Source organism: Struthio camelus, chromosome 18, assembly GCF_040807025.1.
Source record: "Struthio camelus isolate bStrCam1 chromosome 18, bStrCam1.hap1, whole genome shotgun sequence".
Taxonomy (NCBI): domain Eukaryota; kingdom Metazoa; phylum Chordata; class Aves; order Struthioniformes; family Struthionidae; genus Struthio; species Struthio camelus.
Window position 1 is genome coordinate 13,556,042 of NC_090959.1, and position 25,408 is coordinate 13,581,449.

At 49.1% G+C, this 25,408-nt stretch overlaps 1 protein-coding gene across 1 annotated transcript; it reads right to left on the bottom strand.

The window, feature by feature from the left end:
• Positions 1–673: 673 nt before the first annotated feature.
• On the bottom strand, positions 674–23,745 carry APCDD1L (APC down-regulated 1 like). The gene is made up of 4 exons (XM_068913081.1): positions 23,613–23,745; positions 11,304–11,433; positions 9,179–9,737; positions 674–7,321 (listed from the first exon to the last, which is right to left on the bottom strand). Exons 1-4 carry the CDS (start codon positions 23,647–23,649, stop codon positions 6,557–6,559), a joined length of 1,491 nt encoding a protein of 496 aa, XP_068769182.1. The 5' UTR covers positions 23,650–23,745; the 3' UTR covers positions 674–6,556.
• Positions 23,746–25,408: the final 1,663 nt, after the last annotated feature.

Genomic DNA, 25,408 nt, shown 5'->3' on the forward strand with positions numbered 1-25,408 from the left:
TTTATACACTTGCAAAATGACTATATGCGTATCATTAACTCCGCCGTTTCCTGTGACTTCCTTTCCTTTTACAGAACTGCTTTTAGATTTTACTTTCAAGAGCAAAACTTGAAAACCACTACATGAAAAGTACTAAACTTTCATGTAGATCTTGTCGCCTCCCAATTTAGGCCTAAGTTTATCCTGAAGCTTCTGCGTGAGTGAGACCTACAAGAAAGGACTCTTGAGTTTGTGAGTGCAAAAAACAAGGCTGCTTTTCCTTGAAACAAACTTGAACTTTGGATCTTTTCTGCTATGATCTGTCAGTAGAAAATGGCCTTTTCCAGATGGCAAAACAAAAGAAGTTAAGAAAACAAGTGAATTAAGAAGAATTAATTGAAGTTGCGTATTACAAGCTGACATTATACATCTGGCATTTCTGTTTATGTTTCTACATCAGTACATTTCATTCTTATTAAATAAGTTCCTAATTTTGTGATCTTTTTCAAGCTTTCAAAGTGCCTATGAAGAACTGAAGAACAGTCTGCAGTAAAGTATTGTCCGCAGTTTAGCTATACTTTGGTTTTTTAATCAAATCTTTTCTTTCAGTGGAGAAACTCACAAGATTAGAAAAGCCTCCTGAACCCCTCATGTTTAAGTTGGCAGAATTCCCACACAATTATGCATACACAACTACTTTTAAAAGAACTTTATTAAGTCAGTACAAAGCCAAGCACTCAGGAGTTAGGAAATGGCAAAACCAAGTTTGTCTGTGCACTTAATTTGGCCACTTTGTGTGAATACATTGTAGTATCTAAGCAAGCTAAGGCTGCCCCGAAGGTGTCTTAAGGCTGCCCAACTTTTGTGAGCCTGACCTCCCGTAATCCAATACAGTCTCTTAGACTTTGCATAATTAGGTTTTTTTAGAAAGTGAACTTCAAAAATGGCATCATGATACTACGTGTAAGCCGTGTGCGTCAGGATTGAATGGATTACATCCTTGCATGGACGCCCCTTCTTGACCTCGGTATCTGATTGGGTGGTGAACTGCTTGAGCAGCAACTTCTGTTTTCACGTTTTGCTGGGAGGCCACACAGAAGCATGACTGAAGCCAGGAGTTTTTGCTTTAGTTTGGAGCCCAAAAGAGTTTTCTGTGAAGGCCACACACGCTCCTGTCCAGTTTCTTTACTGATCTGTTCTGCCTGAGCATCTCTGCTTTGCTCCTTCAGCTCTTGTGGTCGATCCAAATCAGCCCTCTTCCAGCACTGCACTTCAGCAAAGAAACTGAGGTTCAGCCTACCCTATTTAAATGGCGTTTCTTCTCTGCGGCCTATTTGCCTTCCATCTCAGTCTCCTCCCTCCCATGGCTCCTCTTCCAATCTTGCTCTTCCCCACAACCTTCCCAGGCTTTGGCCTGTGTGATTTTTCGTGGCTCTACCCTGGCTGCCTGTCGGACCAGTCCCTCATCGTGTCTAATTCTAGTCCCAGACACCTTTTCCCATTCTAGATAATAAGTCACCTTTCTGTTTCCTGCCTTATCAAATTTGTTCCTTCTTCCTTCTCACTCCCGGGAGAGTTTGGAGCAATGTGTCAAGGCACCTCCTTTCTGCCTCCAGCTCTCCTGTGCTGCTGCTGTGTGTGCGCCATGCCCCGACCCTCGTCTGGCACCTCTCCCCGTCAGGCTACGGCTGAATCCAGCGTGGAAGTTTCCAGAGATTGCCCAACACTGAACAACAGACATCCTGTGATGCCAGAGCTCTCGCACGGTACTTTCCTTGCAAAGTCACACTCTTTCTCAGGCCCAACATGACTTTTTTGCTTCCTGCTAAAGCAGGGGAGGACCTGCCCTGTAGTGCAGGAGTCAGGACGCTCACCTGACGTGTGGGAGAGCCACCAGAAATGCCCCACTCTGCCTGCTCTAAACTCACCTCAAATGCAAGGTACACCGTAGGCACTGCACTGATTTCTAAAATTTTCTCCATGGTATGACAGTGAAAGCCATGCAAACTGTGCTGTCTGTTATTTTGGAGTTTAAAGTCAATGATACGCTTTTATATTCAGTGTACATCATCTATCAAATGAATCACTCTGTGATAACAATTTATCCAAAAGCCTTTTAAAACTTTTGTGTGTATGTGTTTTGTTTAAGAATTGTTTGGGAAATTTAGAGCGCAAAATGCATCCTAAGGCTTTTTAAACATAGGGGGTGTGAAGATGGATAATTGGAAAAACAAGTAACTTGATTGAACTGTTGAGGCAGTCAAGCCCTAGAATGAGTTTGTCCCGCAAGCTCAGCCCATGCTTAAAATTTCCATGCCTGCTAGAGAAGTAGAAAATTGCAAAGGTTGAGTAGCTTATGATACTGAAGAAGGTGCGAAAGGCTTTCATGCTCAGAGGCACTGCAGGAAGCTAATATGCATTCACAATGTTTGAAAATTGTATTTTGTCTTTTTCTATGCTTTTGGGGTTTTAAAACAATTAAACTTCTGAAAAGTATTATACTAGAAGTGAAGGGGAAGAGTTTTCCAGGACACTTGTGCCTGTTTCTTGCAGCTGGTTCTTACTTGCCTGTGTGTCTGCTTTCTTGGATTGTCTTCACAGATACAATGAAAAGGTATGTAGTTGTTTTATAGTTGAAAGGAATCTAGTAGTCAGTTTCAGTGTTTGTTGCTCATGTCCTAGGTCTGTTTTCCTAATGCAGTGTTAGACAGGTAACATGAAGTTTTTCTGTTTTTTCTTGGTTATGTCAGATAAAGATAAATTAATCACAGGACTAGAAGTTGGCAGGTACTGTGGAAACCTGATTGCACTCAGGGTACGCATACAGCCATGCTAGGTTAATATATGTAATTGGTGTTTCAAAGGGGCACCGCTGAGCAAAATTCATATCTAATCTGGTAGTGAAGAAGAAATTAGATGGAAAACTGTCAATTAGAATTGACAGTTTTCTAAGAGAAAGGTATTAAGTGGCCAGAAAAACAACTTTAGCAATCAAGAAAGGGGACAACTTTGAATAAAAGCCCATCCTAGTTCCGTGATGAAATGAAGGGAAAAATTAGATGTGAAGTAATACAAAACAAATAAGAAAAAGGGAAATGGACAGCAATCAACAGAAAATGGGAGTTATGAAATGCAGAAAATTAATAAGGAAAGCAAGAGCCAAAGGAAAAGAAAAAGCATACGTGTTGGAGTGCTTGGAGAGGATGATAAATAGCTGAAGTACAGAGGGAAATCTGTGGTAGGATAAGGACCCCTACAAGATGCAGAGGGCAAAACTGCTGGTGATGATGTAAGAGGCTGTGAAGGTGATGTCATTCATTAGCATTGCTTAATATTCAAAAATAAACACTTTAAAATTCAGTAGGTCTAGAAGACTTGAATCAGTACTTCTAAGGGAGATGCCTGAAGCAATCTCTGCCCTGCCAATGAGAATGGCCAAGAGGACATGATTACCTGGGTGAAGTGCTCAGCTCGCCTGACACCCTCCAAACAAGGGAATGGAAAAGGTGATGAATGGTGATGGAGGCGCATAATGCAAGTCACTTCATAGCATCCTTTTTTCCCATTTTGCATTCTTTGGGATTACAGTAAATTGCGTGTATCTGGACCCCTGCAAAGCTTGGTCCTCTGTGATAATCACACATCTCAAAAGTGGTCATTCAAAGAGAACCGCAATGAAATGATGCTCACCGAAGAAGTCTGCTGGGACCTAAGAGAATTCCGTAGTTCCAGATCACTGGTGAAAGTACACATAAATTGCTACTGATAAAATGGGCACATGACAAAAATATCCATACCCTGGACCACAGCAAGGAAGAACTCCCCCTGAGCTCCCAGTGCAGCTTTTCCCAGGGCAAAAGACTGATGAATAAGAACATGTTCTTGTTTTGAATTATCATTACCAGTAAATGATTGTATTTCTGTACATACCAGCTGTGAGACTTGGGAATTTTGGATGTGATTTGGCTATTTGCATTTTAAAAGAGAAACTGAATAATTGGAATGGATGCAAGAAAGAATCAGAAATGACTAGTGGAGTGTGAAAATGCCTTAGAGAGAGAGAGAGAGTTCACTTGGCTGAGTTTATCTAACAAAGATTCAGTAGCGTCTTGATTACAGTGCAGAAGTGCCTTCATGCTCTGAAGAAAATACCCAACACTGCAGCTCTCTCTGATCTTGAAAAGCGCAACACAGGAATCACTGACTGGACATCAAAGCCAGGCAAATTCAAATTGGGAAAAGGCAGATATTCCTAGGGAGAGCAACTATGTAATTTAGGAATGTTTTCCCCAAAACTGTGAACAGAACTATAAAACTTAGGATATTTATGCAAACAGCTTTTCCATGACTTTTTTTATTTCTTTGAGACATATACTGGAGGGGGTGAGGCGGAGCAAAGGACAAAAAGGCTCTGGGTGAGGCGTTCACAGGGAAGGAAGGGCTGTAGTTCAGTTTCCCTCTTCGTACCATGCACAGCTTTGGGTCCTGAGCATGCTGCCAGGCATGTCCCATGCATGTCCCATGCATGTCGCTGACTTGAATAGCAGCAGCCTTTCGTCTAGGCTGTAATGAGTGACCGTCCTAGCACAGAGACAGGAAACAGGTCGGCTGAAGGAAGACAACTCTGCTGCATGGCTGGGTTGTACGAGACCCAGCTACGCTATGCTGGGCTTGCCCTTGCTTCATAGCATTTTAACAGGGACTTTGCAAAGACAACTTCACGTGCTGAGATAAACTTCAACTGTCAAGTCACAGGAGAAAGGTACCCTTTTGGCTGTCCTGCAAACTGGCCGATTCTTGTTGGCTTGCTAGCATGGGTGGGTAGAGCGCCTGCTGCCAGGGCCCCAGAGGAGATAAGTGCAGCAGGTGGCTTATAGTCGCTTCCAGTTCTTCAAACGTTTGCCTGTGGATCTCCATGCAATAGCAGGCAACGAAACACAGCAACCCTTAGAAAAAGAGGGAGATATTTGCAGGACTGCTTTACCTGCAAAAGTTTTTGCTATGGTGAGTGAAGAAAGAGGACTAGGAGGCAGGAGACTAATTTTGCCTTTCAACCTGACACCTAGAGAAGTCTCTCTCCATTGATTGCAGGGGGAACTTAAGGTGAGTTAGCCAAGCTTGGCCTTACTGTGTATCCTCTTAGAAGCATGAATTGTTTTTGTGCACGACTAATATTTTACCATGCCTGGAACATGCAAATATGCTGACAACATTTATATCACAATTGTATGCATTTAATAAGTATCTCATTTGAATTATTTTGTCATGTACAGATCCCCCAAAGTATTTATGTGTTATAAAACCCATAAATTATCTAAGTACAAGCTGCAGGTTTGTAAATACAGCATTAAGAAGGTAGCTACTGCATAGCTGGTTTAACAAAACATCCTTTGCGAGTAAGATATATAGGCTTATTTGGAGAGGATTTAGCTACTGGGAGGAGGTCTTTTCCAAGTAAGTTATATGCTTCTTAGCTGCAGCAGACAAGGGAATACAATTTCTTACTTTGTCCTTCCTGTCACTAGAAATCAGCTTGACTGACTGTGCTGTCTGATCAGAGTATTTCCTCAACACCTTGTTCACTAGCAGCAAATTTGTGCAACATCTTTACATGAACGTGGCTGGAAGTGGCATTTTGATTGAGAGCTGGATTAGTAATTTGTGTGCCAGTACACTTACTAAAGAGGAGACGGAAAATACACGGCCTGAGAAGGCTTGCACTGTAAGCGATCTTCAGCTCTGCGAGGTACGTGATAAACAGGAGCCGCCGACTGCCTCGCGGTGCCTTCGCCGGCTGGACAAGGGAGGCAGCGACATGGTGGCCACTGCCACCTTCCCAAAAAGCGGGCCAGTACGAGTGACGGCAAAGGCCAGAAGAACGCAACATGGATGCAGTGCCTGCAGCTATGTGAAGCCGAAGGTTGGGAGCAGTTGGGCACACAGGCCTTTTCCGTTCACTGCACCTTCCTACCTGACCATGGCCAGGCACAGCAGTCTGTTCAGGTAATGTTCTCTGTCAGTGTAAATACCCATGAAAACTGCAGGAAAAGTCTATAAACTGAGGAAGGAATGAGTAACTGTGCCCTCATCAAGAACATTCGCTGACTGTGTCTGCTGCTGACTGACACTGCAGATCTAAATTTGCAAGAACAGCAATGAGGAGGATGATGGGAGGGAACTTAACCTCAAAGAAACTCAGCAGCCAACACTATGGATGTTTGAGTTACACCTGAATCGAGCTCTTGATTATATCTTAGCAGTGTCAAAAGCTCAAAGTAGCAACTGTAATTGATGTAGTTCTTTTTTTCCTCTCTTATTGCTAAATTATTTATTGCAATGTGCAATGCATCCATGTCACTACATTAGATTTGTAGGCAAAGAAGAGGGAAGATTAGGCAATAAAGCCACAGGACAAACAGTATGTAGTCAGGCATATCTTCTTGGCTTTGTTCACTGTTTTTTTTTTTTAATGTTTCCAAATCTAAGTAAAACTGATTCCAGATGTGCTCATTTGAAGGATATAAAATCACCCTAGCACCAGGACTATCTGAATTCTGTGCTGTACCTGAATAGATAGCTAGTCCCATCTTAAAAACTGCAGTGCTATAAACAATAAAAAGGCCACAGGCAAAGGTTTTAGTGCTTCTTTCCCATTAACATCCTGTTTTCCCAAGTATTTCAGACTAATATATTTAGAGAATTCCTCCGACGCCCCAGCACACTGAATCAGAGGTGCCTGATACGACGTGGGTCGCTTGTCCGGACGGTCGGGGCTGGATCCATCCGTGGGCCTTTCGCCAATGAACAGCAAGCTGCGGTCTTTGGCATCTTGCTCTGTTTTGAAAAGTTCGTACTCCGTGTGGGGCAGCTTGATGCCCAAAGCCAAACATCCATTTGTGGGTGTTATATCCTGCTCCATCCCAGCGCGCCAAGAGTTTGTCAGCCCGCAGCTTCCCGGCTCCGAGGAGTTGAGCATCATCACTGTCACCTGGTCCATCGGCGTCACCCGAGCCTGGGTGACTTTAAAAGCCAGTTCAGTGCCGCCTCTCACTTTGGAGGAGGGGATGCCTTGGGTGTAATGCCCAGACGCGTAGATGGTGAAAGTCGGCTGCTTGCAGAGGGGGTCGGAGTAGTGATAGTAATAACCTTCCCAGGTGTGATTGCTACCGTGAAATATGAAGTACCTGGTAAGGAAAAGCACGGCAGGCCGGACCTCGCAGCGGGTGCTCACCCAGCTGCCGCTCAGCTGCATCGGCAGCTCGGCTCTGACGGGTAATATGGGTGGATGGTGTTCATCAGCTCTGTATATAATCCCACAGGCCGGGCAAGGATGCACATGGTGCTGCGGAAGGCAAAAAATAGTATTGTTGTCAGCGGACATGCAAAAAACCCTTTCAGAGTGTTTTAAAAGGCTCAAAACGGCCCTCTCCCCCACCAAGGTGTTCATCTGCAATGACCTTGGCCCAAGACATCCAAGCAGATCAAGCACGAGAAGGAGCCGCCCGGGCTCTTTGCCACCCTGGGCGCACGGGGAGGACGCAGGTGGGAGCGAGGCAGCAGGCTCGCCCGAAGCGCCAGCACGGACATCGCCTCGGAGACGGAGAGGAAAATCCTCCTGCAAAACCAGGACCCGACCTTTGGTTGCCTGCCTGGGCTTTGCACAGAGCACTGAGCCAAAGCAGTCCTGCGGCTGATCAAATGCCAGAAGTTTGTTGGGTTTTTTTGGTCTAGCTCAGAACTTTTTCTTATACTTCATATATCACAACTGATTTATTTTTAAATAACCAGGGTTCAAATATTGTATCATTTTCCGGAATAAGAGCTGATCTTGACTGAACTGTTGTATGCAGCAAGGTTAAATAACTCAGTAGTTACTGTAGGGTGGGTAATTTACCTGCCAGTTGATTGGAGTCTACTGTAATTTAGTCATTTTCAGCTTGCTTTACTGCTACTGTCACGGTAATGAGTGCTGACAGTGCACAGTACAGTATGGCTAAATAATCCCAGAAGTTGGCAAATATATATGCTCTCCTTAGACAGGAAATTCTTTGATAATGAAAGGTAATTTGGGGAGAATGGGTTTCTTCAAAACAGATACAGATTTAAGGGAATAAGAGCAATATTTTCTTAAAGCGCGTTAAAAAATAATTCCTAACATAGCTGTGTAACTTTCTTGCTAGTGCAGGCAACTGGCTATTAGTTAGGTAATAAAAAGAAAACAAAACAAAACAAAAACCCTCTGCCCAATAAAATTATCACTATAGTCATGAAGCCAAAAATCTTACTTGCTTAAACCAGTCGTGTGAAGTTATTTCTAATGCATGGCAGCTTCTAATTATCGCCAAGTGGTGACATCATGTGCTGGTACATTGGAGAGCTGTTAGCTGATTAATTACAGTGCTGTATCCAGAGAGTGAATTTCAGTATCTTTAGGTTTGGTCTTAAATTAACTTTTAAAAGTGTTTATGTTTACCATCTGGTCTTGCTCATATATATGGTTTTGGCCCGAGATAACACAAGTTTAACCAATCTGAGCATGGTTCGTCTGAGGGGGAGCGAGGTGCTGCTCTGTGCTGCTCTTCTCCTCTTTCAGAGTTCACTGGGTGTAGTCTGGGGTGTGGGGAAATGTTACCCCCCCCCAAAAGCTGCCCCCCAAAAGAGCTTTTTCCTTTTAACTCCGGTAATGTTCAGAGAGGTTTTTCACCCTGTCTCACTACTCAATTCTTTCTGAATTGATCAGTTAAGATTCAGATAAAAATATGTTTTTCTGGAAACAAACCAACCTACGGGCAAGAAAAAGAAAAGGGAAAAGAAAAAGAAAAGAAAAAGCATCCAAGTCTCTTGCTCAGTTTCATATATGTCAAAGTGAACGTCTGATTTCTGCATAATAGCATAACTGTATTCAGGGCAACTTCCTCTTCTAACGGCATTACATTGAGGAATAACGATTTGAGGAGAGATGCTGGCTTCCTCACTCCTCTCTAAGCCGGAAGGACACGACAGCGACATAACGGGAGGGACGCAAGGCATCCGAGCGGCCCCTCACACCGTGCAGCCCAGCGCTTTCGCTGACTTCGGTGCAGGCTCTGCCTTTCCTCGGGGTGAGCCATGCCTCTCTTTGCAACAGGGACCCCGTAAAAGCATCGGTCTTACCACGAAACCATCGTTCTTACCAAAAAAAGAAAAGCATCACTCTTACCACAGCGTTCTGCAGAGGTCGCTGATAACCGGTCGGCCGGTAGTGGAGCCTCTCCACCCACTCGGTGTGAATGTCCCCCAAGTAGAGCTCCTCCACCAGCCGGCTGCCGCGCTGCTGGGGCTGCAGCAAGGCTTGGGAGTGCTGCTCCACCCGCACGAGGCTGAGCTCGTGCATGGCGAAGCCCAGGGCGGCGGTGCAGTCGCGCTCCGTCTTGGCGCTCAGCAGTTCGTAGAGCACCCCGGGAGCCCAGCTGCGCCCCGGGGGCAGGAAGCCGCTGCAGCCCGCTGCCGAGGTCTGGTTGATCCAGGCGGCGACCTCCCGCATGGCACGGCGGCTGTGGAAAACGATGCCGACCTTGTGCAGGTGGTAGTCGGCCTCGGTGGCGCCGCGGGTGATCCAGGAGGCCTGGCGCAGTCGCAGCTTGCCCTTGATGACGAGGGAGTAGGAGGGCTCGCGGCAGGAGGGGTCCCAGTAGTAGAACTGGTGGGCCTTGAAGAGGCGGTTGGAGTAGAAGAGGTAGGACCTGGTGAGGAACTCGGGGCCCGGCCGCACCTCGCACCTGGGGACCAAGGCAGCATCCTCAGCCGCGCGCCGGCGGGACTTGCGTTTGCTCTTCCCCGGCTGCCCCGCGGAAATCCCTGCCGCCGCCGCGCGCAGCCGGCACGAGCGTGCTGGACCCCAGGACGCGGGCGAGCGCAGGGGGGAGCAGCTCCCAGCAGCGGGCTCGGGCGCCTTTAAGATTTGGGCACCCGCTAGCAAAATGTCATGGTGCCGCTTATGGCTTTTTGGTGTAATATTTTATACTTTGCAGGACATCTCCTAGAGATAAGAGCGGGAGTGCGCGGCACGGGGAGGGGGTCGAGCCGGCTGTGCCCAGCTGGGCCCCGCGGGCTCACTAGCGGCACCCTGACGGGGTGGAAGCAGAGGCTGGAAAGGCGAAGGAGACCGGGTCGGGCTCTTCCACCCCGCTCAGCTCGCTGCTCTCGCCGGGAAGGCACGCGCTGCTGCCCGGGGCTGCCTCACCCAGGGCTGCCCATGGGGGTGCCCAGGGCTGCCTTACCCCCGCTGGGGGTGCCCAGTGCCAGGGGTGCCTTACCGGGGGTGCCCACGGTGGTGCCCAGTGCCCAGGGGTGCCTAACCCAAGGGTGCTCAGTGCTGGGGGGCGCCTTACCCAGGGGTGCTGGGGATGTGCTTGGGGGGGTGCCTTACCTGGGGGTGCCTAGTGCTGCCTTACGCAGGGGGGGGGTCCCTGGGGGTGCCTTAGGGGTGCCCAGAGGATGTCTAGGGGGTGCCCTGCCTGGGGGTGCCCTGCTCAGGGAGTGTCCAGTGCCCGGGGGGGGTGCCCTGCCTGGGGGTGCCCTGCCCCCAGGGGTGCCCCATGCCCGAGGGTGCCCTGCCCAGGGATGCCCAGTACCTGGTGGAGACCCAGTGCCTGTGGGTGCCCCATGCCCAGGGAGTGCCCAGAACCTGGGGGGTGCCCTACCCAGTGGAGACACAGTACCCGGGGGTGCCCTGTCTGGGGGTTCCCAGTGCCCGGGGGTGCCCAGTACGTGGAGGTACCCCATGCCCGGGGGTGCCCAGTACCCGGGGGTGCCACATCCAGGTATTCCCAGGACCTGGAGGTGCCCAGTTCCCGGGGGTGCCCCATGCCCAGGGGTGCGCAATACCCGGTGGAGACCCAGTACCCGGGGGGTGCCTCATCCAGGGGTTCCCAGTGCCCGGGGGTGCCCCGTGCCCAGGGGTGCCCAGTGCCCGGGGGGTGCCACATCCAGGCATTCCCAGTACCCAGAGGTGCCCCGTGCCCGGGGGTGCCCAATACCCGGTGGAGACCCAGTACCCGGGGGTGCCTCGTCCAGGGGTTTCCAGTGCCCGGAGGTGCCCCGTGCCCAGGAGTGCCCAGTGCCCGGGGGTGCCCAGTACCCGGGGGTGCCCAGTGCCCGGGGGGTGCCCAGTGCCTGGGGGGGGTGCCCCGTCCGGGGATTCCCAGTGCCCGGGGGTGCCCAGTACCCGGGGGTGCCCAGTGCCCGGGGGGTGCCCCGTCCGGGGGGTGCCCCGTGCCCAGGGGATGCCCCGTGCCCGGGGGGTGCCCAGTGCCCGGGGGGTGCCCCGTCCGGGGGTGCCTTACCCGGTGGAGACCCAGTGCCCCTCCAGGCGGGGCGGCAGCCGCGCCGCGATCCTGGCGCCGTCCTGCAGGTGGCGCAGCTGCTGCCGGCACCGCGGCTCCCAGCGCAGCGGCGCCTCCGCGGCCGCGCAGGCTGCGCGGGGGGGGGGGGGGGAGAGAGGGGAGAGGGGCCGTCAGCCGCGGGGGGCCGCGCAGGCTCCTGCCTGCCGCCCCTCCGGGAGGCCCTCGCTGCCTCCCGCCGGGGGGTTCAACCCCGGGGAGGGGGGGGCTCTGCAGCCCCCCTTCGCGCTCGGTCCGGGGCCGTCTCCGCCAAGGCGGCGGAGATGCGCCAAGCCCCTGCAGCCGGTCCTGCCCGGCCCGCAGCACCTCCCTTCCTTGCTTGCCTCGTAGGCACAGAAAACGTTTCAAACCCCGCTGCCTAGCAAAACTCCTTGGATACAGGCGCCAGCAGGCCTCGTTAAGAGCGTGAAACCCCAAACGGGTTAAGGAAGAAGCAAGGTGTTAGCTGAGGGTACAGACCACTTTATCACCGGTCCTCAACTGGAGTTCCTTCTGCATCCAGCTATTCTTTAGACGAAACCTCCAAACCCACCCGCGCGTGCTTTGTTCCTGCTCCCTCTCCTAAGCTATTGTTGAAGCAGTAAGCGAAGCAGGGAATTACGACATGGGAACGCGAGTCTTGCCTGTCGCCGGCCATAAGGACAGTAATTCTGTCACTTACCTCATTTCCCATAACAACGGATGTTATTGGCTTAGGGAATGTGTGAACACTCAGCTAAAGCCTGAAGACCTTTGCATACACACACACACACACACACACACATATATATAGTACATATATTTATATATGTTACTCATTCTCCAGGAAACTTCTGTTCCGTTCATCGTGAGTTTGCTTCAGTAAGAAACTTGGGATTTGCCTCTTTACAACAACGTGAAATGAATCCTTGGTGAAACGTCCCGAAACCCCTCTGACTTTCCTGCTATCGTACAACTGTCCAAAGCCACGTCCCTCGGCCGGGTGCCGCCCCGGACCAGCGCAGTCTTGGGTCTATCAGCCGGCCGGCGTTCGCTCGCTCGTGCTGTACTCTGCGATTTACCTAGCCGCAGGCTGGAAATTTTCAAGCCAGCTTTCATTCACTGCCTACCCATGGTTAGGACACAGGTTGCTTTCCAGCCTGCCTAGCAAGTGGAAAGACCCTTTAGCATATATATATATATATACACACACACACACATATATACATACCTATACACACATATATATACACATATAAAAATGCATATATATGCCTGCCCTTGCTGCCACGGGGCAGGAGGCGAAGGAGAGCGGAGGTGCCCCGCTCCCGCCCACGCCAGCGGCAGCTCCCATCGCGCAGGGCCTGAGCCGGGCGCGCAGACGGGAACCACCTCGCGGACCAGCACCTCCCTAACAAGAAGCGCTGCCGAACACGGCTCCGGCGTACGGATCTGCCTCGAGCCGCGGGCGCGGAGCAGCGCCAGCGCTGCCCGTTTCCTCCCAGCGGGGAGCCTCTCGCCCCTGGCGTCAGCAGATCGCACGCACGCCGCGGGTTAAATCCCCACCAAAAAAAAAACCTCAGCGTCCAGATTTGCCCAAATAGATGCACAAGCCCTAGATCAAATCAAATGGCCGTTCAGGAATTAAACTTCTGCTGGGCAAGTCAAAGGCTTCCGAACGTGTGGCAAATCAGAGAGATTTCCACCAAACAGTATTTTATCACCCATCTGGCATCTCAGAGTCACCTCCGACGTACAAGTTCAGAGCCACTGGGGAACCGCCATCTGCAGAGGCCTCACCCAGCACGCTCAGAGGGGCCTCCCAAACGGCCGCACGCCAACTAGATAATTATCCGACCGCCTACTGTAGAATAAAAAATATCTGTATTTGTATTAGAAGTAACAAAATATAAGGGCTAAATTTGCTCTTGCTCATAACCACAGAAAGGCCCTAGAGGTGCCAGTGCAGTTAATCTACAGCTACACTGAAATACCAGCACAGAACATGGCCCAGCTCTGAACTTGCTAACGGCATTGTATGTGTGCCTGCGCGTGTGTTTATGGCCGCGGCTGCTTCAATATTTGACTGAACCCTTGTTGCTACTTTTGGCAAAACGACTAGGAGTCTACATTATTTTAGAGCACAGACACTTTGGCAACATAATCACAAGACTTTAATACGCTCCATAGAAAATGGGAATTTTTATCATCAGGATACAACTCCATGGGGGAAAAAAAACTAAGAAGAAAAAAACTCCAGAATGTAAATATTTGACATGATGGGAATTCCTAGGGATTTTGCCTTACTTAATAGCACACAATACACCAAGCTGGACGCATCCTCAAACCAAGAGCTATTGGCCTGTGTCCAAATGTTGCTGCTGCTCTTCCCTCTCAAATACTCCAGCTCAGCCCCACTAGATTCAAACATCCTTTCAACGTGGAGAAGTTCAGTACTAGATGTACTTACTGACGTACTAAAAATCCGTAGATGGGGCACACTTCTATTCAGAAGAGCAGCACCCAGTGCCTGTCACTTATATGTCATTTTGTAACTCAGCCCTTTCCCAAACACATGAGAGCAGCTCCTCTCTCCATCTTAAAGGAGGCACAAATCAACTGCTTTACTGAACTACCGGGTGAGGGGGAAGGACTTACTCACAATTCTTCTTCAAGGCTAAAATACTCATTACAGGGAAATCTAACAAAATCCCCAACTGTGGTCTCTTCCGCTCACTCCTTACCCTAGCCGTCTGTATCGAGGAACCACAAGCGTTTGCAGAGAGCTCCTCAGTCCAGCAACCAGACAAAGCAGGACCTTTTCTTCCAGCTTTCTGGTGAATGTTGCATCCAAAGTACCGGCCCCAAGTCTCCAAGCAACAGGGCTGCACAAGTACGCCAGGCGGCGAGGGGTGCCGGTAACCAGGGATGGCGGCTGGTGATGACCAGAGACTGCGTCAAGCCTGGAGACAGCAGCAGCAGCAACAAATATCCATCCAGCACTCCAAACGCTCATTTGGACATGCAACTTTTAGAAAAATCATGATAGAAATGATAGAAATGATAGAAATGATAGAAAGGCAGGCCTGGAAATTCCTACGCAAACTAAATTCTTGTTAAAATTAAGGTGAAAGAACCCTAGGCAGTGGCCAAGCCTGAAACTGAGAACCTAGCACTGGGGTTGTGCCATGCAACTGCTGGGTCCAATCTGTATGCTCCAGATTCAGACTTTTACGGGGAAAAAACTACCAACCAGGAGAGAAATACTGTAATATGCCCTGCTGGAAACAAATCCTGTTTGTGTTCCTCCAAGCAGACTGAGTTTGGAAAAACAGTCACACATCTGCTTCTTTATAAATAGAGGAGAAAATGCATACATTACAGTTTGCCCCAAATTAGTTACTGTACATCAACTCTTCTCCAGGGCTGGATTGCTTAATCTGTTACATGTTATTGCCTCCTATGGCCAGAATTTATTATTTCCATTTATAATTCTAATGTTTCAGTTAGTCACCCATTTACAAGGATAAGATCAGTGCCTGAAGTCATGGAGCGTTACATATTTCTTCATTTAGAGATGACATAAAACCTTTGATATTTTGTGAGGAATGTTCAGGCTGGAATGAAAAGGATGATAAGAAACATATCAATATACTCTGCATAAGTGGATTATACTTAAACACAGAGACTTCATTAATGGAGCAAAGTAGCGTTTCTTTGGCATTCTCCTCTCCTGGGAGCATGCAGAATGGATTCTGGGTTAGCCACTAAAGGAAAAAGCGCTCTTTTAAAAACAAAGAAATTGTTTGTATTTAGCAAATCAATTTCTCTTGCATTTGTGTTGAGATTGAGTTAATCATGCTTTTAATTCACTCGGAATAAGGAATTCCCAAGGGAACAATTATGTGGGAAGAGATATATTTTATATTATAAAGTTATAAAACTTAAATATAATCCACTGCAGAGGGGAACTGCATCACAGCACAACTTTGCATTTTGCCTATCTGCCAAATGAACCCAGTTCAGGACAGCACTTAAGCACAGGCTTAACTCTAATTGGTTTCACTGAAACTTAAGCATACGCTTGAAATTAAGCCAGTGCATGAGCATTTTTCCTGATTAGTAATGCCTCCCTGAACTGAAGCCAGAACGCGGTCAAGTGGTAGAGGGAGGATGCCAGCTCTTTCACGGGAGTACTATTTGGCTTCTGGAAAAGTATCTCTATTATTCATCCCTTCTCTTATTTGTCTGTAAAACAGCTATAACTACATATAGATGTTTTATCAGTTTGATGCTCAGTTCACACTATTTGCAAAGTGCTCTGAACTCACTGGACGTTTCTAAGTTACTCTTTCAACGACGGCAAGCAATGCAGCACGTATGTTAGCTGTCACTGCAGAGCATCCCCCTGAGTTTTCTGTACATAACAGAATACAACTTACGTATGAAATTCTGCAAATCCTAAGAGGCAACTCAGCTGACTCCAAATTCCCAACGAGCTCAGGATCTACACAAGAACTTTTCAAAACACACTTTCACCATGTAACTGCAGGCACACTAGTAAACAGGTTCAGACACTGCACTACACGGCTTTAGCCTAGCTTTCTTCTGAAGCCGTGATCATTGTCTGATCTATCTCACAGCCACAATTAAAATGGTGAAGCATTTACGGTGGGTTGAGTATAAAGTTTTTTTATAGCACTAGAAAAGTAATATTTTGTTCTTGGAATCATAAAATCATTTCTTTCTCCTGTAAGTGGCAAGTCCAAGAAATCCATCCCACCAGAACTTTTGTCAGCAATGTCTGGTGCCTTGGTAGTATGAAATCACTGCCAAAGCAAAACCTAGATGTTTTAATCAAAACTGGCTTTGCCGCACCATGGTAGGGCACTTGACTTCAGTCAAAAAGTGCAATCATAAAAAAGTGGAGAAACCAGATTCCTCAGGCTTAAGTCACCTCTTACACATGGGCATGGCGACCCTACTTGGTGAAACTTCACCTCATTCTTTGTATTACCAGACAGGCTGACTCTCGCCAGCAAAGACGCTGCCGTTTCGGTAAAACTGTTCCTTCTAATCCATGCCAGCTGCCCCGACTCACGATAGGCCACACAGGAGCGAGAGCCGAACCCTGTGCTCAACCTCGCTTTCCTTCAGGGAAATTCCCGTCTCCGCTAGGACACCGGCTTATGCCTATGGATTCAGGAAAGAAAGAGTAGCAGGAATGTGAGCTAAGATAGACGGGCTTTGTGGTGAGGAAGGCGAGAAGGAAGATGATGTTGACTCCTGCACCTCAAAAATCTTCTTCAGTATAAACCATATTTCAATAAAATGGCTTCTTAATATTGCCCTCTGTGGCTGTTTATCCTGAAGAAGAAAACCAGGCCTTAACCCTGTAAACGGGACGATTGGGCTTGATCCTGCTTTCACGGAAGTCAGTAAATAGGAAAGTGTTAACATGATGCTAACAACACAGGAGCACTACCTTACTCAGAAAATGCCGTTCTCCACAAGCGGAGAATGAACCGACTGCAGATACCGCGTGTGGAGAACGAAGGGGTACAAAGGAGAAATGGGATACAGGATACTCTCCACTCAAAGGAAGTGAACCAAGGAAGACACGAAAGAGTTGTCAGAGAGGACTGTGGAAGAGTAATGAGCAATCCCGGCACGAGAGGCAGGTGTGCATGCATCTTCCCGGGAGATGTCCTGCAGTCAGTGCCCAGGAGAGGGGACAAGTGTGTGGAGGGGGACGATCCTGCTGCGAGCTGAAATCACAGCCGTCTCGGGGCTCCCCTGCTCCAATCCCTCCTGTTCACACAAGCCTACAGGACAGAGGGCGAGGGATGGTTCATCAGGTGAGGTAAGAACTAACAGGATATTTGTTACATCCCCTTTTTCCTCAGCATCGGCAGGCGCTGAAGAAAGCTCATGGTTCAGGCAACAGTTACACACTGTGACCAGTCTTGCTGCAGAGGTTTGGCACAGGGAAATGCACAAGCAAAATGCAAAAGGAAGGGAAGCAAAGAAGGGCAATGCTAGAGATTTCTTCCCTGAACGGTGGTGGAAGCGTGAACTTGATTTTCATGCCATAGGATGCCACGAGGAGATGATCTCTAACCTCCTGGATATCTAGCTGGTGAGAGACTGGTGAGAACACTTGGGGGCAGGTATTTCCCTTCAAAAACCAAAGCAAATCAACTCAGTCCAAGGCTGAACAATATCCTAGAGTCATAATCATGATTCACTTAAAATGTTCTAACCAGAATTCATATCCTTACCAAATGGGAAATATTACATCTATCTTCCTCCAGTTAGAAGAGATGGAAACTCATTAGAAAATGCTACACATGGTTTTGAAATTAATGGCACGCCGTCATCTCAAATACATGGAGCACCCCTGCAGTTTTGGCAAGTCCCTCTAACCTCTGCACAGAGACACTTTATTAGTGGCTATCGTGCCATTTTTAACAGTGATGGCTAAGCATATTTTTTCCTGGACCGCTGTGAAGAGCAGAACTGGTAATCAGGGAATGGCTTGGCTATAAAATGCCAACCTCATTTCAAACATCCAAATCGCTCGCACCGACCACGAGCACCGAGAGGACCACCCACCACATGCCATTAACATAAATACAGCATTTACCCAAGGCAAAAACGAGCAACTGGAAGCGGCTGGAGCTGAGAGTAGACCAACAAAAAATGGCGAGGGGGTGGGAGGGATTGGGTTACGCGGGAAGATGGAAGGAGCCCGGTACGTGCAGCCCGGCTGAGCGACAGCTGGGGCGAGATGGACGTGAAAACCGCCTACGAATATTCACACGGCGTCAACACCACGGAAGGGAAGGAACGCCTTACCCCCAGTGAAGGGGTTGCGCTGGCAGTGAACGGAGGGAGGAAAAAATGTGGCCTGCCTATCAGGGCAAGCTCCTGGACGCACCGTCTAGTGGGCTGCGCAAGCCCGCTCGCTTGGCAGGACTCTGCGGGGCTGAACGAAGCGTTAGCAGAGCCGGGAATAACCCGCTCTGGGTGGGAGCCGGGGTTATCCTGCGCTGCCTTCCCACCTCCCGCCGCAGGGCTGCTCCCCTGCCTACGCTCTCCGTTCGCTGGCGCTTACCGAAATCGCTGCCTTTCCGCCACCGGCCCAGAGACACGAGCCAGAGGCGCCGAGATGCTCGGAGAGAGACGCGCGCAGTAGGTACCGGCGCAGCTCGTAGCCCAGCAGGCCCCGGCAATGTTCAAACACTGCTGAAAATCTAAGTCCAGGAAATTAGATAACCCCTCTAAAGCAAGAACCAGCCTTCTGCTCGCCAGTTAGCACCCAACACAACAGGTCTGCACCCGGCACTGCTGCGAGGATACGGCTCATAATCACAAAAAGAGCATCTCACAGGATCTAACCGTCGGAGGCTGCTTGGCTCCGGCAAAGCCCAGGAGCGACAGATGAGAAGGGCAGTCCAAAAGAGCCAGAGCGGACGGTATCCTCAGAAAAAAAGTTCCCTAGAAAGGTGGTAATCCGATACGCAACCCACACCAGAAATACACACACACACAGATTTAGCTTAGAATCACAAGCGACCGCAGAAAAAAGTTACTTGTTCAGCTGAAGCACAGAATTTGAGTTAGTTTTAACATGTGTTTTTGGGTCTGGGTGTGGTTTCTAGATAGCCTGAAATTTCAGCCTACTGTTTTGCCTGTCAACATTAGCCAAGTCCTGATGTGTTCCAGTTCTCTTAGCATCGCCGACAGATGCCGAAATCAAAGCTGACATTCAACCTACATGCCGCATAATCTAATAACGGGACTTGCGCTACTCACAATTAGCAGAACTTCATAATTTCTTTGCCGCAAAACTCTGCTGTCATTTATAATTTCACCGGTCTTTTCCAATGAGTCTAATTGGGAAAAAAATTTTTTTTTCCTCTGAAAAAGCTTCTCTGGAAAGCTTTAAAAATAAAGCACCATTGTGTTTTTATATCGACAGGGGGAAAAAGGTGCTCAGATGCCACAACCTGCCAGTGCCCAGCACTTGGGGATTTAGCAAGAGTGCAAACAAGGTGAAATCAGGTGCTTCCGTGGGGAGTCTGGTGTATGAATCCATCTAAAACATAGGGGTGAAAGCTCGTTTCTGAGGGATCTCTGCCACCGACTCGGACAAGGCCAAGGTGTCACACGTTTGTCAGTGGTTCAAATGAAGCTAGTAGAAACCGTGGGGGACTTTTCAGTGGTCAATCACATACAATGGTTTAGAATATACTCAAGTTTAAAGTAGTATTTTAAAAAATAAGACTCAAATCTCCGGCATATCTCTTCAAACACTCAGTGATGAGACTTCTGGTGATTTATGTATCATCACACCAAGCGTAAGGAAGTTGAGAGCTGTTGCTGAACTGATCCAATCATCTATCTAACACTGCCACGGGAGCTGAGCTTCACGGCAGCTTCCTCAGTTTCAATTCCATTCCAATCATGATGATTTAATAAGCTATTCACTGAAAATGAGAAAACATCAGCATGAAGGACATTATTATCACACACTTGCCCTGCTAAAACTCAAAAAGATGAATTTCAGCCTTCTTATCACCTAACAATCTGCAGCTTCGGCACTTCAAATAGACATCAGCATTTTTACCCTAAAACAGAAACAGAAATTTCCTAATTTTGCGGTTTAGCACATAAGACCTTTTAACTGCCTAAAGGAAAAAAAAAGAACAGGCTGCAGATTACCAAACCCTCAGATCTTTGACAATTTAAACTGGGTAGAGATGGAGCTGCTCTATGGATTACGTTTTCAGTTTCTGGCAGCACTCTTAGCCTACGGAAGATGAGTTATGCATTAAAATGATTGCTTTCTGCCTGTCAGTTTTGTGGCATTATTAAATCTGAGATGCATAGTCTTAAAATCACAAAGTTAGGAATTCTCTTTTTGCATAGCTTTATCTTCCTTAACGAACGAGTGAGAAAACCCAAGGAATTGTGTAAGAGCACCGCATAGGTGCTTCCTCATTTTGAGGTTGATTTTAACACGGATGGTATCTCATCCATGAAAGCGTTGTCTTTATAGATGACATATGCTGTGTTGTGGGGAAACGCAGGATCCCGCTGAAAGCAAGATCTCTTTCCAAACTTTGTTCTGCCAGATGCAGCCTCCCCTAGCACTGGATTCCAGCTTTGGTTTTCTTCACAGCAATTTCTGGCTTTTGAAAATCTCCTTACTCAACAATTTGTGCTTGTGGGGAAAATATAGAAACCACACTGTATTTTTTTCACTTGTGCTTTTTTTACATCTCAGCCCTGTCTTTATCTGTATAAGTATACTTTGTAGCATGGCTAAGCTGTAATTATGGGAAGAGCAAATACAGTCAAATCAGAAGATCCAGCATAATACATTAGTTGTTGATTTTTTGGCTAGCTTGAGGAATGAATAATAAAAAAATATCAATTTGTTAAAAATAAATTAGCGAAGTAAACAATGCCCAAAATAAGCATTTGGACCAAAGACAATGATGTCAATTTATTACTAAATACACATATGCATGTGTAAATACACATACACATCAATCTATAATTAATTTAGTAGTATCACTCATGAGATTCTCTTCCCAATCTCATCATCGACTGCAACTGCTCATCTTATCTTACCCCAACACTATAATTTTCAAACTTAAAAATAAAGACTGAAAGCAAGAATAGATCTTTTATGTTAAAACCATCTAGGAGAAGCTACGCATGAAAAATATCACTGTGGTGTTACTGGAATGTAAAGACTTTAATGAAACCCTAGGTAAAAACTCAGCAAGTCTCTCAGGACTTTTCCAAGAATGAGTGGTTCTTTGCTGAAGGAGGCTCCAAAATCAGATCCAGTTACCTAACTAAAGTGCTTTTATTACTAATTATGCACGGGTGTCACGCTGATGTTCAGTGTTATGCAAAAGACAAAATGCCAGTCCTGCTCACACTAAAGTCACTGGCAAACCTTGCTTTGATTTTCATGAGTTCTGGATCTGACTTACCAATCTAAATACATGTTTTAAGGTCCAACTTTTCTTACTGAAATCAATGGAAATCTTGCCACTGACATCGGATGAAGCAAGCAGGGGGTTTAAATTAGATTGGACTAAAGTAAGGTGTATGAGGATTTAAGAAAACAGTATTCAAATTAAAAGTGAGTAATCTCATATAATGCAATATAACATCTCTGCGCAGAGCAACTTCAGCAAATATATGGAGACAGAGCACACATATTTCTCAAACTGTTTACATCTTATATATGGGGAACAACATATGGCAAAGACCCTACTGGGGAACTGAGAAGTAACTCTATAGAAAGGAGTAAGGATTATCTTCTGTAGCCCTGCTCCTTTATTCTTAGTGGAAATAACTTCCAATAGCTCCATCATGCAGTCCTTTTGCAATGATCACCAAACCAAGCCTCACTGTTCGAGAGGCAAATCAGAATGACACTTTTCTCCCTCAAAATTTGCATGAATAAACTAAGTGATAGAAAGGAAGATCGCAGCAGAGAACGGTGCCTGGATTTCCAATGTCCATGCTGCTCGCTAGCCTCAGGAGCATCCTCCCCACCTGCCCCTTCTGTTCAGCACTGCAGAGTCTCAGCCACAGGTCTCCATTGCATTTCTTGGGGAAACGCACTGCCCGAGCATGGGGGAGCCTCTCGGCCAAGGGTCCCCATTGCATTTCTTGGGGAAACGCACTGCCCGAGCATGGGGGGGCCTCTCGGCCAAGGGTCCCCATTGCATTTCTTGGGGAAACGCACTGCCCGAGCATGGGGGAGCCTCTCGGCCAAGGGTCCCCATTGCATTTCTTGGGAAAATGCACTGCCCGAGCATGGGGGGGGCCTCTCAGCCAAGGGTCCCCATTGCATTTCTTGGGGAAACGCACTGCCTGAGCATGGGGGAGCCTCTCGGCCAAGGGTCCCCATTGCATTTCTTGGGGAAACGCACTGCCCGAGCATGGGGGGGGCCTCTCAGCCAAGGGTCCCCATTGCATTTCTTGGGGAAACGCACTGCCCGAGCATGGGGGGGCCTCTCAGCCAAGGGTCCCCATTGCATTTCTTGGGGAAACGCACTGCCCGAGCATGGGGGAGCCTCTCGGCCAAGGGTCCCCATTGCATTTCTTGGGGAAACGCACTGCCCGAGCATGGGGGGGGCCTCTCAGCCAAGGGTCCCCATTGCATTTCTTGGGGAAACGCACTGCCCGAGCATGGGGGAGCCTCTCGGCCAAGGGTCCCCATTGCATTTCTTGGGGAAACGCACTGCCCGAGCATGGGGGAGCCTCTCGGCCAAGGGTCCCCATTGCATTTCTTGGGGAAACGCACTGCCCGAGCATGGGGGAGCCTCTCGGCCAAGGGTCCCCATTGCATTTCTTGGGGAAACGCACTGCCCGAGCATGGGGGAGCCTCTCGGCCTCTGCTCTTTGCCATGAACGCAAATCAATTTGCTTTTTCCGCAGCGCAGCTGTCTTTGTCCCCTGCCCTTCTCCCCACACACAAGCCAAGGCCTTTCCTCCTGGCACTGCTTGGGGGGCTCCAAAACGAGCGCTGCCGCCGTGCTGCCGCGGCGGGACGCGCCTTTGCCGGGGAAGGAGGCGGCGGCCGGAGCAGCCCCCCGCCGGGCAGGTGCTGGAGGCTCCCGGGGGGTCCCAGCGGATCCGCAAAGCCCGGCAGCCCCCGGCCCGCGCAGGCAGCCAGGGCGAAGCGGGGAGAAGGGGGCACCCGCGGCGTGCCCGGCCCCCGCCGCCCCGCCGAGACCCGCCGGGCAGTCCCCTTGCGCCCTCCGCGCAATTTCCATGCCCCCTCCGCGCAATCCCCGGCACCCTCCGGGCACCCTCCGTTTAATTTCCATGCGCTCTCCTTGCAGCCTTCGTGCACCCTCCTTGCACTTTCCATGCACCCTCCACGCAACTTCCATACACCCTCCTTGCACTTTCCATGCACCCTCCTTGCACTTCCCATGCACCGTCCGTGCAACGCCCGGCACCCTCCTCGCACCGGCCGCGCAACTTCCATGCACCCTCCTTGCAGCCTTCCTGCAGCGTTCGCACAATTTCCATGCACTCTCCTTGCAATTTCCATGCACCGTCCGGGCAACTTCCATACAACCCTCCGTGCAATTTCCATGCACCGGCCGCGTAATTTCCATGCACCCTCCCGCCGCTCCGCCGCGGCCGGGGGCAGGGGGAGGCGGCAGAGAGCTCGCAGCGGGGGGGGAGGTAAGAGGGGGAAGGGCACCCCTGCCACCCGCTCCCCCCCTCCCCTCCGCCGGTGCCACCTACCTAGGAGCAGCGCGACGAGCCAGCAGCGCCGGGCCATGGCGGGCGCGCTGCTTCCCGGCCGAGCTGGCGGCAGCGAGGGGCGACGGCGGCGCCCGCGGGGCTCAGCGGGGCGGCGCGGCCATGGGCCGCCCCCGGCGCTGCCCGGCCCCGCTCCGCCGCGGCACGCCGCCGGCTGGGCGCAGCCGTCCCCCCGCTCAGCCCCGGGCTTGGCCAAAGGCAAAAGGCAAAAAAAAAGAAAAAAAGAAGAAAAAAAAAGAAAAGAGAAAAGAAAAGAAAAGAAAAAGAAAAGGAAAGAAAAGGAAAGAGAAAAAAGTAAAGAAACCCACCCAACCCGCCTCCGCTGTGAAGTGCGTCCCCCCAGACTGCTGATAGTTTTAATGGAGCTGGGCAGCTACAGGTTGCCGCTGCCAGAGGAGGTGGAGACTCCGCCGCCGCCTTCGCCCCACGCGCGGCTGCACAGCGCAGCAGCCCCCGCAGCTGCCCCGCCGCGGCGGCGGCCACCCCCCGGCCCGGCACCCCGGCCCCCCCGGCCCCCCCGGCCCCCCCCGGCCCGGCCGCCTCAGGCCCCTGCAGCCCCCCCCGCCCCGACCCCTCTCCTTCCCCTCGGCTGCATCAATACGTGTCCGCCCGATTTACGGACTGGCTCCCCTGTCGAAGCAGCGAGGGGACGAGGCCAAGGTATAGGGACTCTGCTCGTTTAACACCCCTTCCGGTGCCTGCACTGAGGGCTGAGGTTTAGCTTGTACTCCTGGGCTGAAAAATTAAGTCGGTTCCGCTTTTGCGAATGGGACGGATCCGGCACAAATGAAAATATGTGCGTGCCCCCAGCAGGCTCTGCAGGCTCACTTTTCCGTCCGAAAGTGGCCGGAAAAAAACCCAACAACCTCTTCTGCAGGTCCCATGGATTGCAACGAGAAGGAAAAGCTGAGGCCTCATTCTGTACTCACTTATTTGCTGAGTAGTTATAACCGTTTCAGAAGGCTGGAGCCAGGTCTCATTGCTGCGATTTTATTGCTTTGACAAAAATAACACATAACATCTTTAATGCAAAGTGGGACAAACTTATCTGTCATGGGTGTATAAATAATTAAAGTTTAATGACACTTGCCAAGATAAAAATAACAAAGTGCATTTGTAATGCAGGCACTCCTTTTTCTAGCTGATGTTTTTATCTCTTTTTGTTTCTCAAATTCCCCGAACTAGTCATTCTCAGTAAATGTCCAAATCACTGTGGTTTTACTATATTTACAAATACATAAATTACAAAACACACAGGGAGAAATGGCCTTTATAATGTTGCTAGAGAAAAAGAAATCATTTTGCAAGACGTTACCTTTACACAGCAGGACATACTCTTTTTGGATCCAGTCCACTAAAACACTGAAAAATTATAATATAAATAATTCTCTACTAGCACCAAACTCCATTTCAGGATGTGCACTTCCCATGTGAGCCTTCACATATAAAGGCTTCCCATGTGCTAATGCTAGCCCGGTTTCACTGCCGTCAGATTTCTTTTGCAGTATTTTGAGAGTATTTATGGGGGGGGGGGGGGAGTAAAAGCAAAGCCACTTCAGAATAGTTTTTACACAGGTGTTTGAAAATTATAATAAGTGTACATAAACTACTATGAGCTTTTATCATATAACATACTAATGGGGCACAGTAATAGGCTTCATTCATATGGCTTCTTTCATCCCTGCTGCTCCCAAAGGACTTTATCAAAGTAACCAACTTATAAGCACATTTTCTTTGGAAAAATTCCTCCTGCCACCACTCTGCGGCAGGGTTGGCGG

Coding starts and splice junctions, on each gene's coding strand:
- APCDD1L (XM_068913081.1), bottom strand. CDS start 23,649: ATGGCCCGGCGCTGCTGGCTCGTCGCGCTGCTCCTAG. Junction 11,434..23,612: donor GCTCGTCGCGCTGCTCCTAG/GTAGGTGGCACC, acceptor CCCCCCGCGCAG/CCTGCGCGGCCGCGGAGGCG. Junction 9,738..11,303: donor GGGCACTGGGTCTCCACCGG/GTAAGGCACCCC, acceptor CTTGGTCCCCAG/GTGCGAGGTGCGGCCGGGCC.